This window comes from Megascapheus bottae, chromosome 17 (assembly GCF_031878675.1).
Source record: "Megascapheus bottae isolate mThoBot1 chromosome 17, mThoBot2.hap1, whole genome shotgun sequence".
In the NCBI taxonomy this organism is placed as follows: domain Eukaryota; kingdom Metazoa; phylum Chordata; class Mammalia; order Rodentia; family Geomyidae; genus Megascapheus; species Megascapheus bottae.
Window position 1 is genome coordinate 35,476,032 of NC_143525.1, and position 18,956 is coordinate 35,494,987.

Consider the following 18,956-nt stretch of genomic DNA (forward strand, 5'->3'; position numbering starts at 1 on the left):
GGTAAGGCTCATTCCTCTCCTCCAACCCCTACCTGTCCAACAGGTGAGTCAGGGGGCGCCGTGGGAAAGGGCTGACGCCTTCACTGCCCAGCCAACTCAGCGTCAGGAGGAAAGCTTTGGGCTTATTCATCTTTGCCCCAAAGTAGTAATAACATATTTGCAAAGCATTCATAAGCTTTGTGCAGGGTTGGTGTGTGTGTGTGTGTGTGTGTGTGTGTGTGTGTGTGTGTGTGTGTGTGTGTGTGTGTGTGTGTGTGTGTGTGTAAGAGAGAGAGAGGGAGACAGAGACAGAGAGACAGAGACAGAGAGAGACAGAGGCAGAGACAGAGAGAAACAGAGAGAGACAGAGAGCAGAGAGAGAGAGACAGAGGCAGAGAGAGAGACAGGCAGAGAGAGAGACAGAGGCAGAGACAGAAACAGAGAGAGACAGAGAGAGGGACAGAGGCAGAGAGAGAGAGACAGAGGCAGAGAGAGAGAGAGAGGCAGAGACAGAGAGAAACAGAAACAGAAACAGAGAGAGAGAGCGAGAGCGAGAGAGAGAGAGAGAGAGAGAGAGAGAGAGAGAGAGAGAGAGAGAGAGAGAGACAGAGACAGAGACAGAGACAGAGACAGAGAGACAGAGAGAGAGAGACAGAGACAGAGACAGAGACAGAGTCCTGAGGCTTGAACTCAAGGCCTGGGCACTGTTCCTGAGGTTTTATTGCTCCAATAAACTACAGTTCCAATTCTGGTTAGTCTTGTTTTTTGTTTTGTGTGTATGTTTGTTTGTAGTATGTTGGAGATAAGAGTCTCAGGCTTTTTACTGCCCAGGCTGGCTTCAAACTGTGATCTTCAGATGTCAGCCCTTTGAGTAGCTAGGATTACTGGTATGAGCCCAGCAAAAAAGTAAGCTTTATTTTTTTCCATGAAAAGTTAAGCTTTTTGGAAAGTACCTCAACAGCTATGAAATGTTAGAATTGATAACCAACAGAATGGGTTTAAGTTCACAGTTCTGAAAAGCTGCTAGGATAAAAAATTGAGCTTCATTTGAAAGATCAAAAACACTGAGGTTCAAAGAGGTCACAAAGCTAGAAAGTGGCACACTCCAAGTTCAAAGACCTTTATTCTAAATTTTGAGTCCCAACAAACCCTATGTTCCACCAGGGAGAATTTGAGCATCAAATGTCAAAGCAAGCTCCGTGCTGAAGTCTCACGCCAGGCTGAGATCTGAGGGTCACTTTCAAAGCCAGCCCAGGCAAAGAAGTCTGTAAGACTCTTATCTCCAATTAATCACCAAAAAGCCAGAAGTGGAACTGTGACTCAAGTGGTAGAGTGCCAGCCTCGCACTGAAAAGTCAACTGAGAGCTAGAAGCCTTGACGAGGTCCCAGTACCAACACACACACACACACACACACACACACACACACACACACACACACACACACACACACACGTGTCAAAGCAGGGGCAAGGGATAAAAATGAAACAACAATCCAGGGAGAGACAGGAGAGAAGTAGTTTGGTCCAAGGATAAATGTTGATGTAAAGAGGTTTTGGTGGGTTTTTAGGGAAAAAAAAATCAGTCAGCATATCTCCGGGAAATGGAACGCTAGCATACCAGAAATGGGACAGTAAGTCTTCCTTGGTGAAAGAGCCTGGCTTAGACATCAGAAAGCTGGAGACCTTGTGTGGTTGACAAAATGACTGCTCGTAGAGGCACCTGGGGTCCTACAGGCATTCATTTATTCAATGTGCAACGAGTACTGAGCACCAACTGTATGCTAGGCTCAGATTTAGGCCTTGGTGACACTGGAATTAAAAACAGCCCTCCAGGAAAGCTTACAGGGGGATGAGATCAAGCAGCCTGGGAGGTGGGGAGAGTAGTTGTTTAGAAAAAGATACCCTTTCAAAAGAGCTTTCTTTTTTTTTCTTTTTTCTTTTCTTTTCTTTTTTTTTTTTTTTTTTGTGTGTGTCAGTCCTGGTGCTTGAACTCAGGACCTGGGCACTGTCCCTAAGGGTCTTAGCACTCTACCGCTTGAGCCACAGCACCAATTCCAGCTTTTTCTGTCTATGTGGTACGAAGGAATAGAACTCAGGGCTTCGTGCAGGCTAAGCAAGCACTCTACCACTAAGTCACATTCCCAGCCCTCAAAAGAGCGTTCTAGCCCAACCCAGCACACGGGATTGGCTGAGGGAAGGTCCCCTGGTTTCATCCTTGTCCATGTTCCCAGGCAGGGAATATAATAATGAGTGAATTTGCTCTATCCCCAAGCTGTGCCATTCAGGGGGTCTTCTTAGTGGGGCCTGGGAGATAGCGCCATCCCTCAAGCCAGGTTGCCAGGACCACTTCCCTTTGCTTCCGTGGATATCTTTCTTCTCACCTGACCTCTGCCATACCCACCTGCTTACCACTCTCCTTGTAAGGAAATTGCCAGCCCACAGTTCAGGCGGGCCGGAAGAGCTCACTATCCCAGGCTGGGCCACTTTTGCCAAGTTCCTCCTCCTCCCCTTCCCACACACTTCCCTCCTTCCCACCCTACCTCTACCTAGACATATAACTTTCCAGCCCCAGTCTGGCCTGGCTTTCTTTTTCCTAAAGTCAGCAAACAAGCAGCTGGCTGACTGCAGAAACCTACAGAAATAGAAAGGGAGCCAGACACTGGTGGCTCACGCCAGTAGTCCTTGGTACTCAGGATGGCAAGCTCTGAGGATTGTGGTTCAAAGCCAGCCCAGGAAGGAAAGTTTGTGAGACTCTTATCTCCAATAAACTACACTAACAAAACAAAACAAAAGTGGAGCTGGGGCTCTAGTGGTAGAATGCTAGCTTTAAGCATAAACACTCAGGGACAGCACCCAGACCCTGAGTTCAAGCCTCAGGAAGAAAAGAAAGAGAAGGGGTTATCACTCCCCCAGAAAGCACCCTGCCTGTTTTAACATCACAGCAAGCCAGCCTCAAAGCTAAGCTCCCAAGCTAGGATGTGATGGAGATACTTTAGTAACAGCAGTACCTATACATCTCCTCTCAGATTGAGGGATTTTTTGGTTTTTTGTTTCCAAACCCTACTGTGTACCTGCCAGGCAATGAGGTAGGATCTGAGGGTACAAAAACGAATCTGAAAATGGTCTTTCTAGCCCAGCATGGTAGTGCGTGCTGTAATCTTAGCCACTTGGGTAGACTGTGACCAGTCTCGATTGTCTCCCTTGAATTTGAAGACACAGGCCATGAGGTCATCTAACCCAATCTCTTGCTCCAAGCCTTTAAAAGGCAATTATCTCTCTGTTTAACAAATTTCCAAACAAGGGAGAATCTCCACCTTCCATGATAACAAAGGCCCTGTGGTCAGTTCCTTCTGTGTCTAGATCCAATTCGTATTCTTACATTTTAACCTCATTTCTCTCTCTTGTCGGGAACTTAGTGGAAACAAAGTCCCTAGGCAACTAAAAGTTCTTATATAGCTAACTCAGGGCCCCCAAGGACAGAAGTAAATGCTCACAAAGTATTTAAGGAAGGGCTCTAGGCAGGAAAAGTCCCTTTCAGAGAGAAGATGTGCATGCATCAGACAATGTCCAAAGCAGCCAGGCCACCTCCTCAATTTAGATTACTTCCTCTTATCCTTCATGAGGCCTCTGGGCCATAGAAAGACTTGGGAGAGTTTCTGCTTCTTAAATGAACATAATCCTTAAATGAACACAGCTCCGTGAGGCTCAGGGTCCTCTTCCTCAAAGACAGGCAAAGATCACAACAATAGATAAGACATGTGCATGGGGCCGGGAGTTTGGCCTAGTGGTTAAAGTGCTTGCCTAGCATGCATGAAGACCCGGGTTCAATTCCTCGGTACCACATACATAGAAAAAAGCCAGAAGTGGTGCTGAGGCTCAAGTGGTAGAGCTCTAGCCTTGAGAAAGTCCAAGGACAGTGCTCAGGCCCTGAGCTCAAGCCCAGGACAGGCAAAAATAAATAAATAAATAAAAATTTAAAAAAATAAGACAGGTGTCTCTTTAAAAAAAAAGACATGCGCATACACACACACACACACACACACACACACACACACACACACACTCACACCTTTTATCAGCCTCATGTTTTTGTTTTAAGAGGTGGACCTTCGGTGGCTTTACCCACACAGCAGCTTGTCTATGGCATCACAGCAGTGACCGTGCGCCAGCAGACACTAGGCAGAAGTTCTTCTAGGGGATAGACATTCATAAAAGGCAAGTTAAAGAAATCTAGACCGCTGAACCCTTATGGCTCCGGAGATATGAGGATTGTTCATTAGAAATCAACCCCAGGAAGGAAAATCCATGAAATTCTTATCTCCAATTAACCACCAAATAGCTGGAAATGGACTTGTGGTTCAAGTGGTAGAATCACAGCCTTGAGTGAGAAAAAGAAAAAGAAAAAGGCTACGGGATAGTTCAAGCCCTAATACCAGTACAAGAGAAAAAAAAACGAAGAGGCATCATGGGCATGGCTAGAAGCCATGGCAGGAAGCATGAGGAAGACAACGTCTGTCATGGCTCCTGCCCTTTAAAAGTTCCTCCTCACACACTCATTTCTGGCCCTCTTGGGGGTGTGACCCTATATAGAAGGCCAAGGGCCCTGTACCAAATTCACACCTTCTCTAGACTGCTGTCTGTGCCTACGGACCAAAGACCCTAGAATTCCTCATTTCCACTCACCCTGTGCCTAGGCCTGTGGGCCTATCACCCTGGTCCTTCCTCTTAGAAGTACTGTGACACACAAGTGACCTGTGGCACTCAAGCTGGAGAAGTGACAGAGGAGCGAGGGAAGAGGTGACATTGCCCCAAAAGAACTGTGCTTTCTACCTGACTTAGGTAACTGTAGCCCCTCTGTACATCATCTTTATAACAACAACAAGAAAATTAAAAGAAGTGACAGAGCCCTTATGGCAAGTAGGGGGGAGGGGAAGTGTGTGGGGGAGGGAGAACACAAAGTGGAAAGAGGCACAGTGGGTCGTGCACATGCATGTGCTCGGGGCACTCTGAAGTACAGGCAGAAGCCAAAGGTGGGGAAGGGTCAGGGGCCAGGGCCAGTGGACGGTTAGTTCTCCCAGGAGGCTGCCAGGTTCTCTTGGCCTTTCAAGTCATTGTAGAGCAACATTGAGACAGGCTATCTTGTTCGCCAGCTTGGGAGTTGTATAAATCTATAGCATGGGTGATGCCATGGGTCCATTCCCGCCCACTGGGGCTTAGGCTTGCTCAGAAAGTCCCCTTCAGAGCTGGAGAAGAACTTTGGTCAGACTGGCTGCTGGAGGGAGCCCCCTATTGTACCACCCAGAGCTCGAAACAGCCTGGAGGAATGGGGGAGATGGTAGGGAGTGAGAGGTCTCCTCTAGCCTTTTTTTTTTTTTGTCCAAAGGAGGAGTCTTGAGGCGATGTCATTTTATGCCGTGGGCCCTGTCAGGGAAGGCTTTTCATTATAGAGGTGACTCCTGTACCGACACCTCTCCACCTCCACCACCAGGCTTGTGGGCGGACAGAATGTCAAAAGGAAAACAGGGAGACAAGAGAACAGAGATAGGACCAGCCAGAAATAGCACAGGCCAGGAGGAGATGCCAGTGCTCGGGGAGGGAGAGCAGGAATGGCGTCCTGGACGGGGAGGGGGTGCCCCTTTACCTACCCCAAGCCTCCACCTTCCCAAAAGCAATCCTAGGACTTCAGGAACCAGCTAGGCTCCTGACATCAGTGTGCTGAGCTGGTCTCACCGACCCAGCCTACTCCTCCACCCCAGTTTCTTAGTAAGGAGGGAGAGAGATGGGTGAGATCCCTCAGTCACTCTTCATCCCACTCCAGGCCTGGACAACTCCACACACGGGCTGACAACAGTTAGCATCCCACCTGTCCTGCCACAACCTGCCTGTCCCTCCTTCTTTCCCTCCCTCTATGAGCCCAAGAAACAGTTGTCCTAACAAGAGGTTCTTTTGGCTCACACCTATAATCCTAGCTATCCAGAAGGCTGAGACTGAGGACCATGGTTCAAAGCCAGCCCAGGAAGGAAAGTATTTACGACTCTTATTTCTACCAAAAAATGGGACGTGGTGTTGTGACTCTAAGTGTTAGAGCTCTAGCCATTAGTGAAAGAGCTCAGAGACAGTGCCCAGGTAAGTTCAAGCCCCACAACTAACAACCACAATAAAAAAAGAGATTCTTCCCACACCACAGAGGGATTGTGTGTGACCTAACGCACAGGCAGAAGCCATGCATTCTCTCCCATCTGTGGAGAGCTCTTGGGGGAATCTGGCACTGGTGGCTCATGCCTGCAATCTTTAGCTCTCAGGCTCAGAGTTCAAGCTCCATGATCAACAACAAAATAACAAAACTTAAAAAAGAAGAGGAAGAGATGGAAAATGTCTCTGTGGATTCCCTTTTCCCTTGCACACTGGGGAAACAGGGCCTGGAGATGGAACTTCAGGAGAAGCCTTTGGGGTTAGAGAGCCAGGATTGGATGGCCTTGGATGGCTGTTGTTGTGTTGTTTACTCTCTTGTCTGGGATCTAAGCCAGTCATCAAGTACAGGCCCCTTCCTGGCCCTGCCCTCGGGACCTCCTGGGCCTCCTTTGACTGACTTCACTTAAGAGGAAATGGGGCAGGGCCCAGCCTCCTCCTCTCCTCCCCCACCCCCTGGGAATTTAAGAGCTGAGATCTTCAAATATTTCATCAGCACTTCAGCCTCCAGTTGAAGCAAGCACGGTGGCCAGCTTAGAGCTCATGGATAATTTATGGCCCCAAAGAGAACCTGGACAGAGTGGAGTGGGGGAGGGGCTGGCCAGACTGTGGATAAGAATGTTGGATGGGAGCCATCTGGACCCCAACTGAGCGGGAGGTGGGGGTGGTGGCAGGAGCTCCAACCATTTAGGATGTTCCTTCTCCTCCTCCTCCTCCTCCTTCTTTGGATATTTGGATACCAGTACAGTAAAAAATATAAAAAATAAACAAAACAGTATCATGGAGATAACTGTGCTAAAGGTTAAAGTCCTATGACAAGAATTTTTCTGACTGAGCCCTGCGCCTGTTTCTGTGACTGAGTTATGTAGCCCCATTTGGAGATAACAAGAAAATGTAATGGGGAGATTGTTGTCTAGGCCAGGAAGGCCCTCAAATGACTCCACCGATGTCTGCCAGGGCCAGAGAGAAAGGCCAGACTTTCCAATTTAGATTAGTGGAGGCTTATCCCTTCCCAGCTTCCTCCTCTTCCAGGAAGGCCACAGTGATTTTAGGCAAGAGAAAAGAAGAAATCAGGCTTGGCACCCTGTTCCTTCAGCCCAGGAACATAGTATCATTTCAGACAACAGAAAAAGGAATGCAAGATGAAAATGACCACTTATCTTGGCCTTTTCTTTGCTTATGACCTATCTTAGTGAGTTCTGAAGAGTCCAAAGATAAAGTATAAACTAGGCAAGGTGGCTCACACCTGTAATCCTAGCTACTCAAGGGGATGAGAGCTGAGGATTTCAGTTCAAAGCCAACCCAGGCAGAAGAGTCCATGAGACTCTTATCGCCAGTCAACTTAGCAAGAAGCCTGAATTGGAGTTGTAGCTCAAGTGGTAGAGAGCCAACCCTAAATGAAAAAGCTGAAGGAGAGTGCTCAAGCCTTGAGGTCAAACCCTAGCCATGGCACAAGCATATGAACACACAAGGATGGAAGGCTATGTATATGAGAGAAGGACAAGCAAACACATGCTTCTTTTTACCTCAGTTTCTCCACTTGAGTCATAGGCCAGAGTGGTTCTCCCATCCCAAGGGCTGTCTAGGGGGACAAAAGAGATGCTATCCAGGTGCCACGGCGCCAGCCGAGGCCAGGGCAGGTGATGATTAGGGGATGATGTGTCCACAGGTCAGGCCTGGGGTTCGGGCTTGGGCGGGTTCCAGTGGTCCACCCTGGCCCCCAGCAGGCTCCCCTCTAATCCCAGTCACCTTGCAATTGAATCAGCCCAACCGAGATGGAGTCCCAGCCCTCAGAGGTCAAACTCAAGACTCTTTGGATCTTAGTTTCCCCAGACATGAAATCTGGGCCATCTATTGAGCTGACGTTAGGGAGAGGTTGCCAAAGAAGGCCCCAGGGGCAGGCCTCAGGACGGGAAAATGGAGGCTTGGGCCCTGTAGCTGTCGGGATTGCCCCAGTCAGGTCAAGCTAGTGGCCTCAATGACAAACTAAACACAACCTTCTGACACAGGGAAGGGGCCCCTCTTTGTCTCCAAGGGAGAGTCTGTCCTTCCAGACAGGAAGCACCCGGGTAAGATTACCAGAATTATTTTCTAAGCTGAGGCCATCTGTCCACTAGACTTGAGTGTTGGGATCCAGGAGGACTTGTTTCCAAACCCTGACCCTAACTTCCAGGAAGTTGAGATGACCTCAGAAACCCTGTCCCACGACCCCCTAACATTAGGTCTAAGTCTCCCAGAGCTGTCAATAGGTAAACAAAGCACTCCCTCCCCTCCTCCTTATCCTTCCTTCCTTCCCTCTCTCCCACCCACTCTCATCTTTCTCCCCTTTCTTCCTTCATTCCTTCTTCTCCTAGCCTCCTCTCTTCCTTTTACTTTTTTTTTCTTTTTGTCAGTAAAGGGGCTTAAACTTGAGGTCTCTGAACTCTTATACTCAAGCCTAGCGTTCTACCACATTGAGCCAGAGTGTCACTTCTAGTTTTCTGGTGGTTAGCTGGAGATAAGAGCCTCACCAACTTTCCTTTCCAGGCTGATTTTGAACCCTGCTCCTCAGATCTCAACCTCCTGAGTAGCTAGGACCACAGGCATGAGCCACTAACACCCAGCTTCCTTCTCTCCCTTTTTAACCTCCCTGTGGGTTACACACCATAGGTGGCTTTCTCCTCACACATTGCAGATCTCACCCCCCCTCAATCCCCCCCTCTCCCTGGCCCCAGCTGACAGCCTAAAGGAGCAAGACCCAGAACATTCTCTCTTCTCTGAGCAGCATTGATTTAGGGAGAAGAGGTTCAGACCCAGTTCACCAGCCATCTTAAGGAAGCTTGGACAAGCTGTTTCTTAATCTTCAATCCAGACCTGTACACACACACACACACACACACACACACACACACACACACGTCATATGCACATGCATATGCGCGCGTGAAGCTGGGAAAAAAACTGTGTCTGTGATACAAGACAGTTTTGAGGGTTGTAAGCAATTTTGTTCAGGGACCTGGCACATAGTAGCTACCCAGTACACTATAACAGTTTTGCTTTCCTTAGGCTGCGGTCTTTCTGTGTCAGCAACACCTCTGTACACGTCTCCAACTTTGGTCCTAGGATGTGAGCTTGGCATCCCAACACCCTTTTGCCTTCTGTAGTACTCATCAAACTATGAATTCTAGATCTAGAGTTGCTCGTAGGGTGTCGGGGAGAGGGTGAGGAGGTGGTAGAGGGAAGGGCGGGTGTCTGGGCTGGGTGGGGTTGAAGGAATGGGCTGTAGGGCCCACGCGGAGACTGACTGGGACTCTGTCTCACCGGTTTGGGGAGCTGGTTGGCTGGGCAGTGGGGAGAGGCTGGCATGGGGGAGAGATGGGTGGGGCCAGTGGCTTGCTGAGAAAGGAGAGCTGAGTAATCTACATGGATGACTGAATAAAGGCCTGAATGGTGTGCATAGGAAGGGGCCAGCCTTCTGCTCCGAGGAGTCACCCATAACACACACACAGACACACACACACCTTCAGATGCTCACTTGGACACACATATCAACAGCCTTGCAACCCTTCAGAGCTCTGAGACCGTCTCACCTGACTCTTGATTCCCAGATCATATATCCAATGTATCAGTGTATATAACATTTTTTGTCCACTTCCTGTCTCTCCATTAGAACATAAGCTCTTAGAGGACAGGATGCTAGCTTGCTTTGTCCATGACTGTCTGTTTACACTGGGCATGGCGGCTAGCACCTATAATAACAGCCACTCAGGAGGCAGTGATCAGGAGGAACATAATTCAAGGCCAGCCCAAGGGAAAAAATTAGTTAAGACCCCATCTCAATCCATAAGCCAGGTATAGTGGACCATGGTGGGGGGGGGACATAAGTAGAAGGATCATGCTTCAAGGCCAAATCTTTGGGCAGTGCCAGACACTGGTTTCTTATGCCTGAAATCCTCACTACTCAAGAGACTGAGTTCTGAGGATACAGATTCAAAACCAGGGCAGAAAAATCTCTTATCTTCAATTAAGCACCAAGCAAACCAGAAGTGGAGCTGTGGTTCAAGTGGTAGAGTGCTAGCCCACAAGCAAAAAAAAAGGAAAAACCTCAGGACAGCACCCAGGCTCAGAGTTCAAGCTCTAGGACTGGCACAAACAAATTAAAAAAAAAAAAAAAAAGAAATCAAGCACAACAAAATTCATGCTCAAGTTCAAAGACCCCTGGGTCACATGCTCACAAGACTCCATGGAGACCCATCCTCAGGCCTGTGTGTGCAGACACACACTCATGCCAGACCAGCACATCCAGACCCACTCCAGCCCACAGTCCTTTGTGCTCTGGCCCATAGGTGTTTCCAGACCCACACCCAGCTGTGCAGATTCCAAAGCCCATGCTCACAGCAGCATGCATCTGCATAGACAAGCTCCAGCACATCTCCTCCATCCCCTGTTCCAGCACTGGAGGGCAGCCCCTCCCAGGAGCAGGGGCCCCAGGCCTGCAAGATGCTGACAGCGTCATAGGTAGGATGGGGTGGAGTGGGCAGGGCTCTCCAGTCACCTGGGCACTGTCTGCCACTGAGACCCACCTAGCATAGAAAGGAGGGAAGAAGGCAGTCATCAAGTCCCCAGCCTGGACCCAGCCCTTATCAGACACACTCTGGCCTCTTTGCCCTCATCCGAGGCCTAGGGAAGGGGCTGGGTGAGACCAGTAGTCCTCCAGGATAGAAGTGGGTAGGGCCTAGGCCTGGTGGTCTGGCACATGGGGGAAGGAGGGGCAGGCAGAGGTGTGGCAGTGAGTTTACCAGTGCCTACTCCACCGTCTAGGAGGAAGCCACCCCTGCTACCCTGCTCCCTGGGAGCCCAACAAGACGCAGAACAGGACAGTCACCCATTCTTGGCCTGAGCTCCTCCTGGAAGGCTGTCTTTACCTGCACCTCCCTATTGTGGAATGGCCATGGAGATGGGGGCAGGGCTATCGAGCACCACCCTTACCTTCATACGTCCAGACTCCTGCTTCCTGGAGCCGATGAAAGTTGATGGGTGGAGGGTTCTGGCTGTGGAATTGTACCCTCCCCACCCCCCAAGAAGTCCCAAGTCATCAAAACACAGCCCCAATTGCTCCTCTGATCACTATGTTGAGGCTCGGATACATTCTGGAATGGGAAATGGGCAGAGGCCAGCGCAAGGAATGCTGGCTCTAACTCTAGAGAAATGCCAGGAAAATAAAACCAGAAAGTAAAACCAAAAACAAAAGAAAAGGGTAACATAGTATAGATTCCAAGGAGAAAAATAGGAAAACACAAGCCATCCCCTCATAGAAAAATCTAAACCCATCTTCCCAAATTCCCAAAGCTCCAGAAAACACTGTTCTCGCACCCTCTGGTGGCAAAGCTGAGGTAGTACACACACACACACACACACACACACACACACACACACACACACACACACACACACTCTGTAGGGATTATGGGCCATGGGACGAGAGGACAGCATCCTCACAGGGCAGCTCCACAAAGACTAGACCCCAGGTGTGGAGTCATCCAACAATAAACTTTTATTAAGCACCTGCTCTGGCATTTATTGAGTGCCAGAACTCCATGTCCTGTAGTCTTCGTGACCCCACACCATCCTCTGACATCTAGGCTGAGACTTCCAGTCAGCAGCTTCTCCTTCCTTTAGGGACTGTGCAGGTGTGGGGGTGGTAGCAGCAGGGAAGAAGGACCAGCATAGCTCCCTTGCCTGTCCGGAGTGCTGTCCTCATCCTCTGGTCCAGAGACACAGGAGAAGCAAGATGGATTCTGGGGAACAGCCCTCACAAAGCAGGGCATTATGGGAACCTGGCCAGCTGTGTCCATGTTAAATTTTAATAAATACTTCTTGCTGCTGCCCAGGCATCCGGAGCTCTTGAGGGAAGCGGGGCTGGGGAACCCCATTCTTATGCCAGTTCGGGCTCTGGTTCTAAAAAGGAAAGGAGAAAACACTGGGTTAGCCCCAACCACTCCAGTCAATGTCCAGGTACTGTCCTGGCAAAAGCCGAGTAGGCAGGCTGGAAACCCCCAGGTACAGGCTTCGGCTACTCCCCGTCTCCAGGCTGGAAGCCCCTAGCGAAGGGGCCCTAGCACCGCTCCCTCAAGTCCAAGGGCTCCATAGCCCAAGGAGTGGATTCTTGACCCCAACCTCCACCTCAGGCTGTCCCCACCATCTCTATCAGGCCCCATCACTCACCAGCCTCTGCCTCGTCACCCTTGGCATCTGGCTCCTGCCACCAATCGGCATACAGGCCTTCCTCGTAGTCTCCCTCCCCCTCAAACTCAGCATCGGATGGGGGCTCCTCAGGCCTCACGGCTAGTTCCGTCTCCTCCAGTTCCATCTAGAGCAGCCCAAAATTAGGAGAGGAAAACAGGTCACAGCAAGTCCAGAGCCGAATGGCTTTCTTTCCTGGCCACTGTCCCATCATTTACCTCCCCAAACCCTCGTCCTCCCCACCTCCCACCAAGGTCTGACTTGGAAACAATGTCAAGGTTGGTACTTCCCTCCCTGAGGTGACACAAGGGGCACCACCAGCAGAAGCTGAGTGCCAGTGTCAGCCCCACGACGCCCCAGCTCCACCCTGGATCACCACCCCAGCATGAATACTGCCAGTCTTGGGCACTTTCTGCTGCTGGTTTTCCTGTCAATCGCACCTTGGCTCCCCTGGACCCTAGATTGTCTTCTTGATCTCTCCAAAGCCAGGCACCAGCTCCGGGCCGAAGCCTCTGCTGATGAGCCAGGCCGAGTGGGGAACCATCATCTGCTGTGGGTGCTGATGTCTCCACAGTTCAGGCTGTCCCCGAGAAAATACTGAGGGAAAGGGACTGTCTTTCTTTCATCCCAAGCCTGGCATTGGGCAACAGGTGGCAGTCACCAAAGTGGCTAGCATTCCCTGAACACCTACTAGGTGCTGGCTCAATACCAAGTTATTTATTTGGGGCTTGAACACTGGGCCTGGGCACTGGCCCTGAGCTCTTCAGCTCACAGCTAGCATTCTACCACTTGATCCACAGCACCACTTCTGGTTTTCTGGTGGCTAACTGGAGATAAGTCTCATGGACTTTTGTGCCCTGCCTGGCTTTGAACCAAGATCCTCAGCCTCCTGAAGTAGCTAGGATTACAACATGAGCCACTGGTACCCAGCCCCACGTGCTTTATTTATGTAGCTGATCTCATTCAACTCTCCCCATAAGAAATGTGAATGGTGTTGTCCTAAGTGAATGGATGGGGAAACAGAAGAATAAAAAAGTTACTTAAAGCTGGGCACCAATGGTTTACACCTGTAATCTTAGCTACTCAGGAAGCTGAGATTTAAGGATCACAATTTGAAACCAGATTGGGCAGGAAAAGTCCCGGAGACTCTTGTCTCAAACTACCTACCGAAAAGCCAGAAGTGGAGATATAGCTCCAGTGGTAGAGTACCAGTGTTGAGCACAAAGGCTAAGGAACAAACCCTGAGTTCAAGCTCCAGTAGTGGTACACATGCACACAAAAGAAGTTACTCAAGACTTGATTGGAGGCCACCCAACCGGTAAGGGGTGGAGCCAGGTGTGACCAGAATCTAAGTGAGGTGCTGACAATGCAGATTATAACCCCACGTTCACTGATTGGGGTGCACGTGTATGCACCAAGCCAGTAGGGAGGGGGGAAAATGTTCAACTGCCAACACTTCAGAGAAATTCAGGCTGTGAAATTTATTCAGAGCCAACATAATCCACTGTGATCCTTCTTTCCTGTCATCCTGCATTTATTCATTCATCATTCATTCACTAGCTGGCTCACACTTTCTGAGTACTAGTACTGTGCTAGGTGAGAATAATCTACTCCTCCATTTTGGAGCACACTCTTCCCAGGTTGGAGAAGAAGAAAGGCTGACCCAAAGTAGGCCACAGTTGCATTAACTCCAGGTTCCACGCCAAATGGCTGGGCAGGTAGGGAAGTGCACGGGTTGGCGCCCCAAGCCTAGAGAACCAGAGCAAGAAACAAGGGCTCCCTGGAGAGAGCAGCCTCTGAGCTGAGTCCAGGAGAAGTGAGCCTGAGGCATGCAGAGAAGGGGCCATGAAAACACCGAAGTGGGGACCAGAGGGGAAGGAGTTACAAAGACACCCAACCTTCTCCTGCTTCACAACAGTTGGACTGAACTGTCCCATCAAGCAGCCCCAAGAAAAAGCTCAAGGTGTCTCGCACAGTCCAGCCTAGAGCAGATGGCGCCACTTGCCTCGTCATCTGACTGCAGATACATGTGTGTGAACTCCAGCAGCTCCCGAAGCTCAGTGGTCTGGTTGTGGTAGAGCCTGGCCTCCTGGAAGGAAGAGAGGGGCAGAAATGACCTGCATCCTGCATCTAGATGCCAGGGGGTGGGGGGGTGGGTGGAGAAGGAAGGTTCTAGAATCCCAATGCACTGGCCCTTTTCCAGCGCACAATCAGCTCACATGCTGATATAAGCACAGTTACTTGGATCTCTGGTTAAGGATTTTGAAGGCTTAGAATGTCAATGGCTCATTAACAAGGAAGGCAGGAGTGGCTGCCATGTATGTGCCAGCCTTGCCCTGGAGTCCAAGGGGTTTGCTCAGAGGGTTTGCTAGTGAGTTCCTAGGGAAAAAGGAGAGAGCAGGGAGTGGTGTGGCCTAGTGGTAGAAAACACTAAGCCCTGGGTTCAAGTCCTCAGTACCCCATGCACAGAAAAAGCTGGAAGCAGTGCTATGTCTCAAGTGGTAGAGTTCTAGCCTTGAGAAAGCTCAAGGACAGTGCTCAGGTCCTGAGTTCAAGCCCCAGGACTGGCAAAAAAAAAAAGTTCAGAAGATGGTGCCCACCTCCCGGGGCTGGAAATCCTCCTCTTCCAGGCCCCAGCGCGCCCGGTGGAAGCGGTAATAAACCAGATTCTGCTGCATGACGTTGTCCTGGGGGTCAAACAGCATGTAGCTGGCGGCACTGCGGGCAGCCTGGCGCACGTCATTCACTGAGGAAGAACAGAGTCCTGCTGAGCCCATCACAGCCCCACCTACCTCTCAATCCAGCCCAGTGCCCCCACAACGCCTCTGGCCCCACTTAATACTAATGCAAACCACACCTGGAATCCTAGCTACTCAGGAGGCTGAGATCTGAGGATCTTGGTTTGAAGTCAACGCAAGAAGGGAGGCCGAAGGGACTCTTAGCTCCAATGAACTACTAAAAAGCCAAAAGTGGGGCTGGGAATTTAGCCTAGTGGTAGAGTGCTTGCCTAGCATGCACGAGGACCCAGGTTCGATTCCTCAGTACCACATACATAGAAAAAAGCTAGAAATGGTGCTGCAGCTCAAGTGGTGGAGCTCAAGCCTTGAGAAAGCCCAGGACAGTGCCCAGACCCTGAGTTCAAGGCCCAGGACTGGCAAAAAAAAAAAAGCCAAAAGTGAAATTGTGAAGTAAAGTACCATCCCTAAGTGAAAAAGATAAGGGACAGCAACCCTGATCCCCTAGTTTAAACCCCAATACTATGCACACACACACAAACACACATACAAACCAGCAGGTACTGGGCATTTCTCATATACCAGATTCTGGGTGACTCACTGCCACCTCATTATCATCTGGGATTTACAGACCAGGGATTAGATAAATTAACCAGCTGGTTCAGCTGGAAAATGACGGCACCAGGATGACTGGACCAGGGGAGGACAATTCCTCACCTCTCTGCCATCAACGTCAGGAAGGGTCTCCCAGCCTGCCACCCTAACTCTAGCCTCTGAAGCTTAGCATCTCCATGGTATAGACAGCTCAGGTTGTCCATTCCTGCCCTGGCCACAAGTTCTGGTCCTGCTTTTTATTAGTCATGAGATTAATGGCTTCTATGGACCTCAATAAGCTTCAGACTCCTCATCTGAAAAGCGGGCCCATAGTGCCTGCTGCATAGTGGGGGTGAGAGGATGAAGTGAAACAAAGGCTTTATAAACTCACCAGGGCTTAGCTGTTGGTTGCCTAGGCAATCACTCAAGAAGTCCTCTAAGCCAGGTTACCTGTGGCTCACACGTGTAATCCTAACTACTCAGGAGGCTGAGACCTGAGGATCTTGGTTCAAAGCCAGCTTAGGTAAGAAAGTCCATGAAACCCCCTGTCTCCAATTAACTGCCAAAAAGCTGGAAGTAGAGCTGTTGTGGTTCAAATGGTAGGACACTAGGTTCGAGAAAAAAAAAAAAAAAGAAGAAGATGGCCGGGAGTTTGGCCTAGTGGTTAAAGTGGTTGCCTAGCATGCACAAAGACCCGGGTTTGATTCCTTGGTACCACATACATAGAAAAAAGCTGGAAGTGGTGCTGAGGTGCTGAGGCTCAAGTGGTAGAGCTCTAGCCTTGAAAAAGTCCAAGGACAGTGCTCAGGCCCTGAGCTCAAGCCCAGGACTGGCAAAAAAAAAAAAAAAAAAAAAAGAATAGCACCTAGGGTCTTAGTTTAACCCACAGGACTGGCACACAAGCAAGCACAACACACACACACACACACACACACACACACATTCCAGAGTGGAGGTGTGGCTTAAGTGGTAGAGCCTTGAGTGAAAAAGGCAAGTAAGAGTGCCAGGCACTGAGTTCATGCCCCAGTACTAGCCAAAAAGAAAAGGGGGGTGGCCTCTAATTCTCCCCCAGGCTGCCTCATTCCCTGAGCCTCACCCACCCCAGCTCCTGAGGATCCTTGCTCAACTGCCCCTAGCCTTCCTTCTCATCACCCCCACAGAATGCTCGACCCGAGGGTCGGCTCTGTATGACTCTAGGAACTCCCCGCCTTCCTTCCAGCTCTCCTTTGCCACCCTCCCAGCCCATCCAGGGAGCTCACACTTATAGTAGGCAAACTGCAGGTAGTGATACATGGTCGCCATAAACTTGTCCACAAAGTAACCGCCAACATTGGGGGTCAGGTTGGTTTCACAGTCCACCTTGCACTGCAGGGACTCTGCGAAGAGATCTGGGAGGGGAGGCCGCAGTGAGGGGCCGGTCGGGCGCAATCCCAGCCCTGACCCCGAGGGGGCGCGGCCTCCCAAAGCCCGCGCCGCCAGTCCAGAAGGCGCCTGGTGTTTCCCTCCCAGGAGATTCACTGCTAATCCAGGAGTTCTGGGATTGTGGCAGCTGCGGTCTGGGGCAGGACTGGGCCCAGAGAGTGAAGCTAAGGATAGCCCTTTCTCCGTTTGAATGGACCTTCAGATGGGGGATTCACTACTTTCTTTGCACTTCTGTGTGCTGTCTACTGCCCTCTGATTGGAAAACCCCCAGGCCCTCTCTCTCTTCCAAAACCAATCCGCAGCACCCCATTAGTTCCCTGTACTGATGGTCTCTGGGCCATCTGGAGGCTATTCCTGTGACAGCCACCCTACAGATGCGTGCGGGGTCTGTATTTGTGTTGAAAGCACCTTGGGGAGCTCCGGGATTGAGGGATGCCCACAGCTTCCCTGGCTGGGGGATACCTGCTATGGCCGGGTAGAAATCCTTGAAGTCCACCTGCTCGTGAGCCCCCTCGCAGCCAGCCAGACACCGGGCAAAGATGGTCAGGTATTCGGCCAGGGCGCGCTCCATGTCCTCCGTGCTGCTTCGGAAATCTCCACTGTTGTAGAGTTTCACGGCTCGGAGGAACACAGCCTGGGGGAGAGGGGGAAATCAGGGGGACCCCTATACCTGCAGGGAGGGGAGCCTGGAAGGGGCTTTGGGGCGGGGCCACCCCTCCCCTTCGTCCCCCTCCCCCCCCCGCTCCCCCTCTTCCCCACCTCGTAGGGCTGGGCTTCGAGGTCAGTGAGGGACTCCTCGGCGAGGTCCAGCATCCCCCGGTAGTAGTTGAGATACTTGGCGGTCAGCTCGTGCTTGGGGTTCCTCTGGAGGAAGGTGTAGGCCGCGGCCACCGCCTTCTCCAGCCTGTTGGCCTGGGGGAGGGCGGGCGGGGGCCCGGGGTGTTAGGGGGATCCGGCCAGTTTGGGCGGGTCGATCACACTCCTCCCCCCCGCCCGACGTGGTGCGCTCCCGGAGCGCCCCCCCAGGCGGTCCACCCCACCCCGCCCCGGCCCCGGCAGGGTGGGCGCCCACCTTGAACAGGGCATAGTGCAGGTACTGGTAGGGCAGGCGGCTCTGGAAGTCGCGCAGCAGCTGCCGCGGCGGGTAGGGGACCTGGAAGGCGGGCAGGGTCCGCTTGCAGCGCCGCAGGCAGGCGGCGCGCTCCAGGACGCGGCCGAAGAGCCGGAGCTCGTGCGCCCAGGCGCCGCCGGAGGGGCCCGGAGCGGGCGGGGACGGCAGCGGGGCGGAGGGCGGCCCCGGGCCGCTGCAGTTGGCGTGGCAGAAGGCCTCGCTGTCCCGCAGCAGCCGGTGCAGCCGCAGCGCCGCCTCCAGGTAGCGCGCGCTCTCCCGCCAGTTCTCGCCCTCGTACAGTTCCAGCGCGTGGCCGTAGGCCGCGGCCAGGGGCATCAGGTCCTCGGGCGGGAAGCCCCGGAAACTGTACTTCTCGTACTGCGCCCCGGCGCTGCCCAGCAGCAGCAGCCACAGCAGCCGCCACGCTGCCCGAGCCATGCCCACCGGCGCCCCGAGGTGCCCGGAGCCAGCAGCCGCCGCCGCCTCCCCCCCGCCCCCGGCTGCGGCCCGGCCCCGCCCCGCGGGCCCCGCGGGAGGAAGGAGGGGCGCGCGGGGACCCCGAGGCGCTGTCCGCTGGGTCTTAGCGCTCGACGCCGGGCGAAGAAGGGAGGGGGGAGGTAATCGGGCGCGCCCCCAAACCTCGTCTGTTTTCAGAGGATCCTTTAATAATCTCAGGTCTGCCACGCCGTCCCGACCCCCTGCT

General features: G+C 51.8%; 1 protein-coding gene across 1 annotated transcript; it reads right to left on the minus strand.

Annotated features, from left to right (window-relative positions):
- Positions 1–11,694: 11,694 nt before the first annotated feature.
- P3h4 (prolyl 3-hydroxylase family member 4 (inactive)) lies at positions 11,695–18,734 on the minus strand. The gene is made up of 8 exons (XM_090351724.1): positions 18,215–18,734; positions 17,902–18,054; positions 17,605–17,776; positions 16,980–17,108; positions 14,992–15,137; positions 14,397–14,480; positions 12,374–12,518; positions 11,695–12,106 (listed from the first exon to the last, which is right to left on the minus strand). The coding sequence occupies exons 1-8, from the start codon at positions 18,689–18,691 to the stop codon at positions 12,084–12,086; spliced, it is 1,329 nt and encodes a 442-aa protein (XP_090207850.1). The 5' UTR covers positions 18,692–18,734; the 3' UTR covers positions 11,695–12,083.
- Positions 18,735–18,956: the final 222 nt, after the last annotated feature.

Coding starts and splice junctions, on each gene's coding strand:
- P3h4 (XM_090351724.1), bottom strand. CDS start 18,691: ATGGCTCGGGCAGCGTGGCGGCTGCTGTGGCTGCTGCTGCTGGGCAGC. Junction 17,777..17,901: donor TCGAAGCCCAGCCCTACGAG/GTGGGGAAGAGG, acceptor CCTCTCCCCCAG/GCTGTGTTCCTCCGAGCCGT. Junction 12,519..14,396: donor ATCTGCAGTCAGATGACGAG/GCAAGTGGCGCC, acceptor GGGCTGCTCTAG/ATGGAACTGGAGGAGACGGA.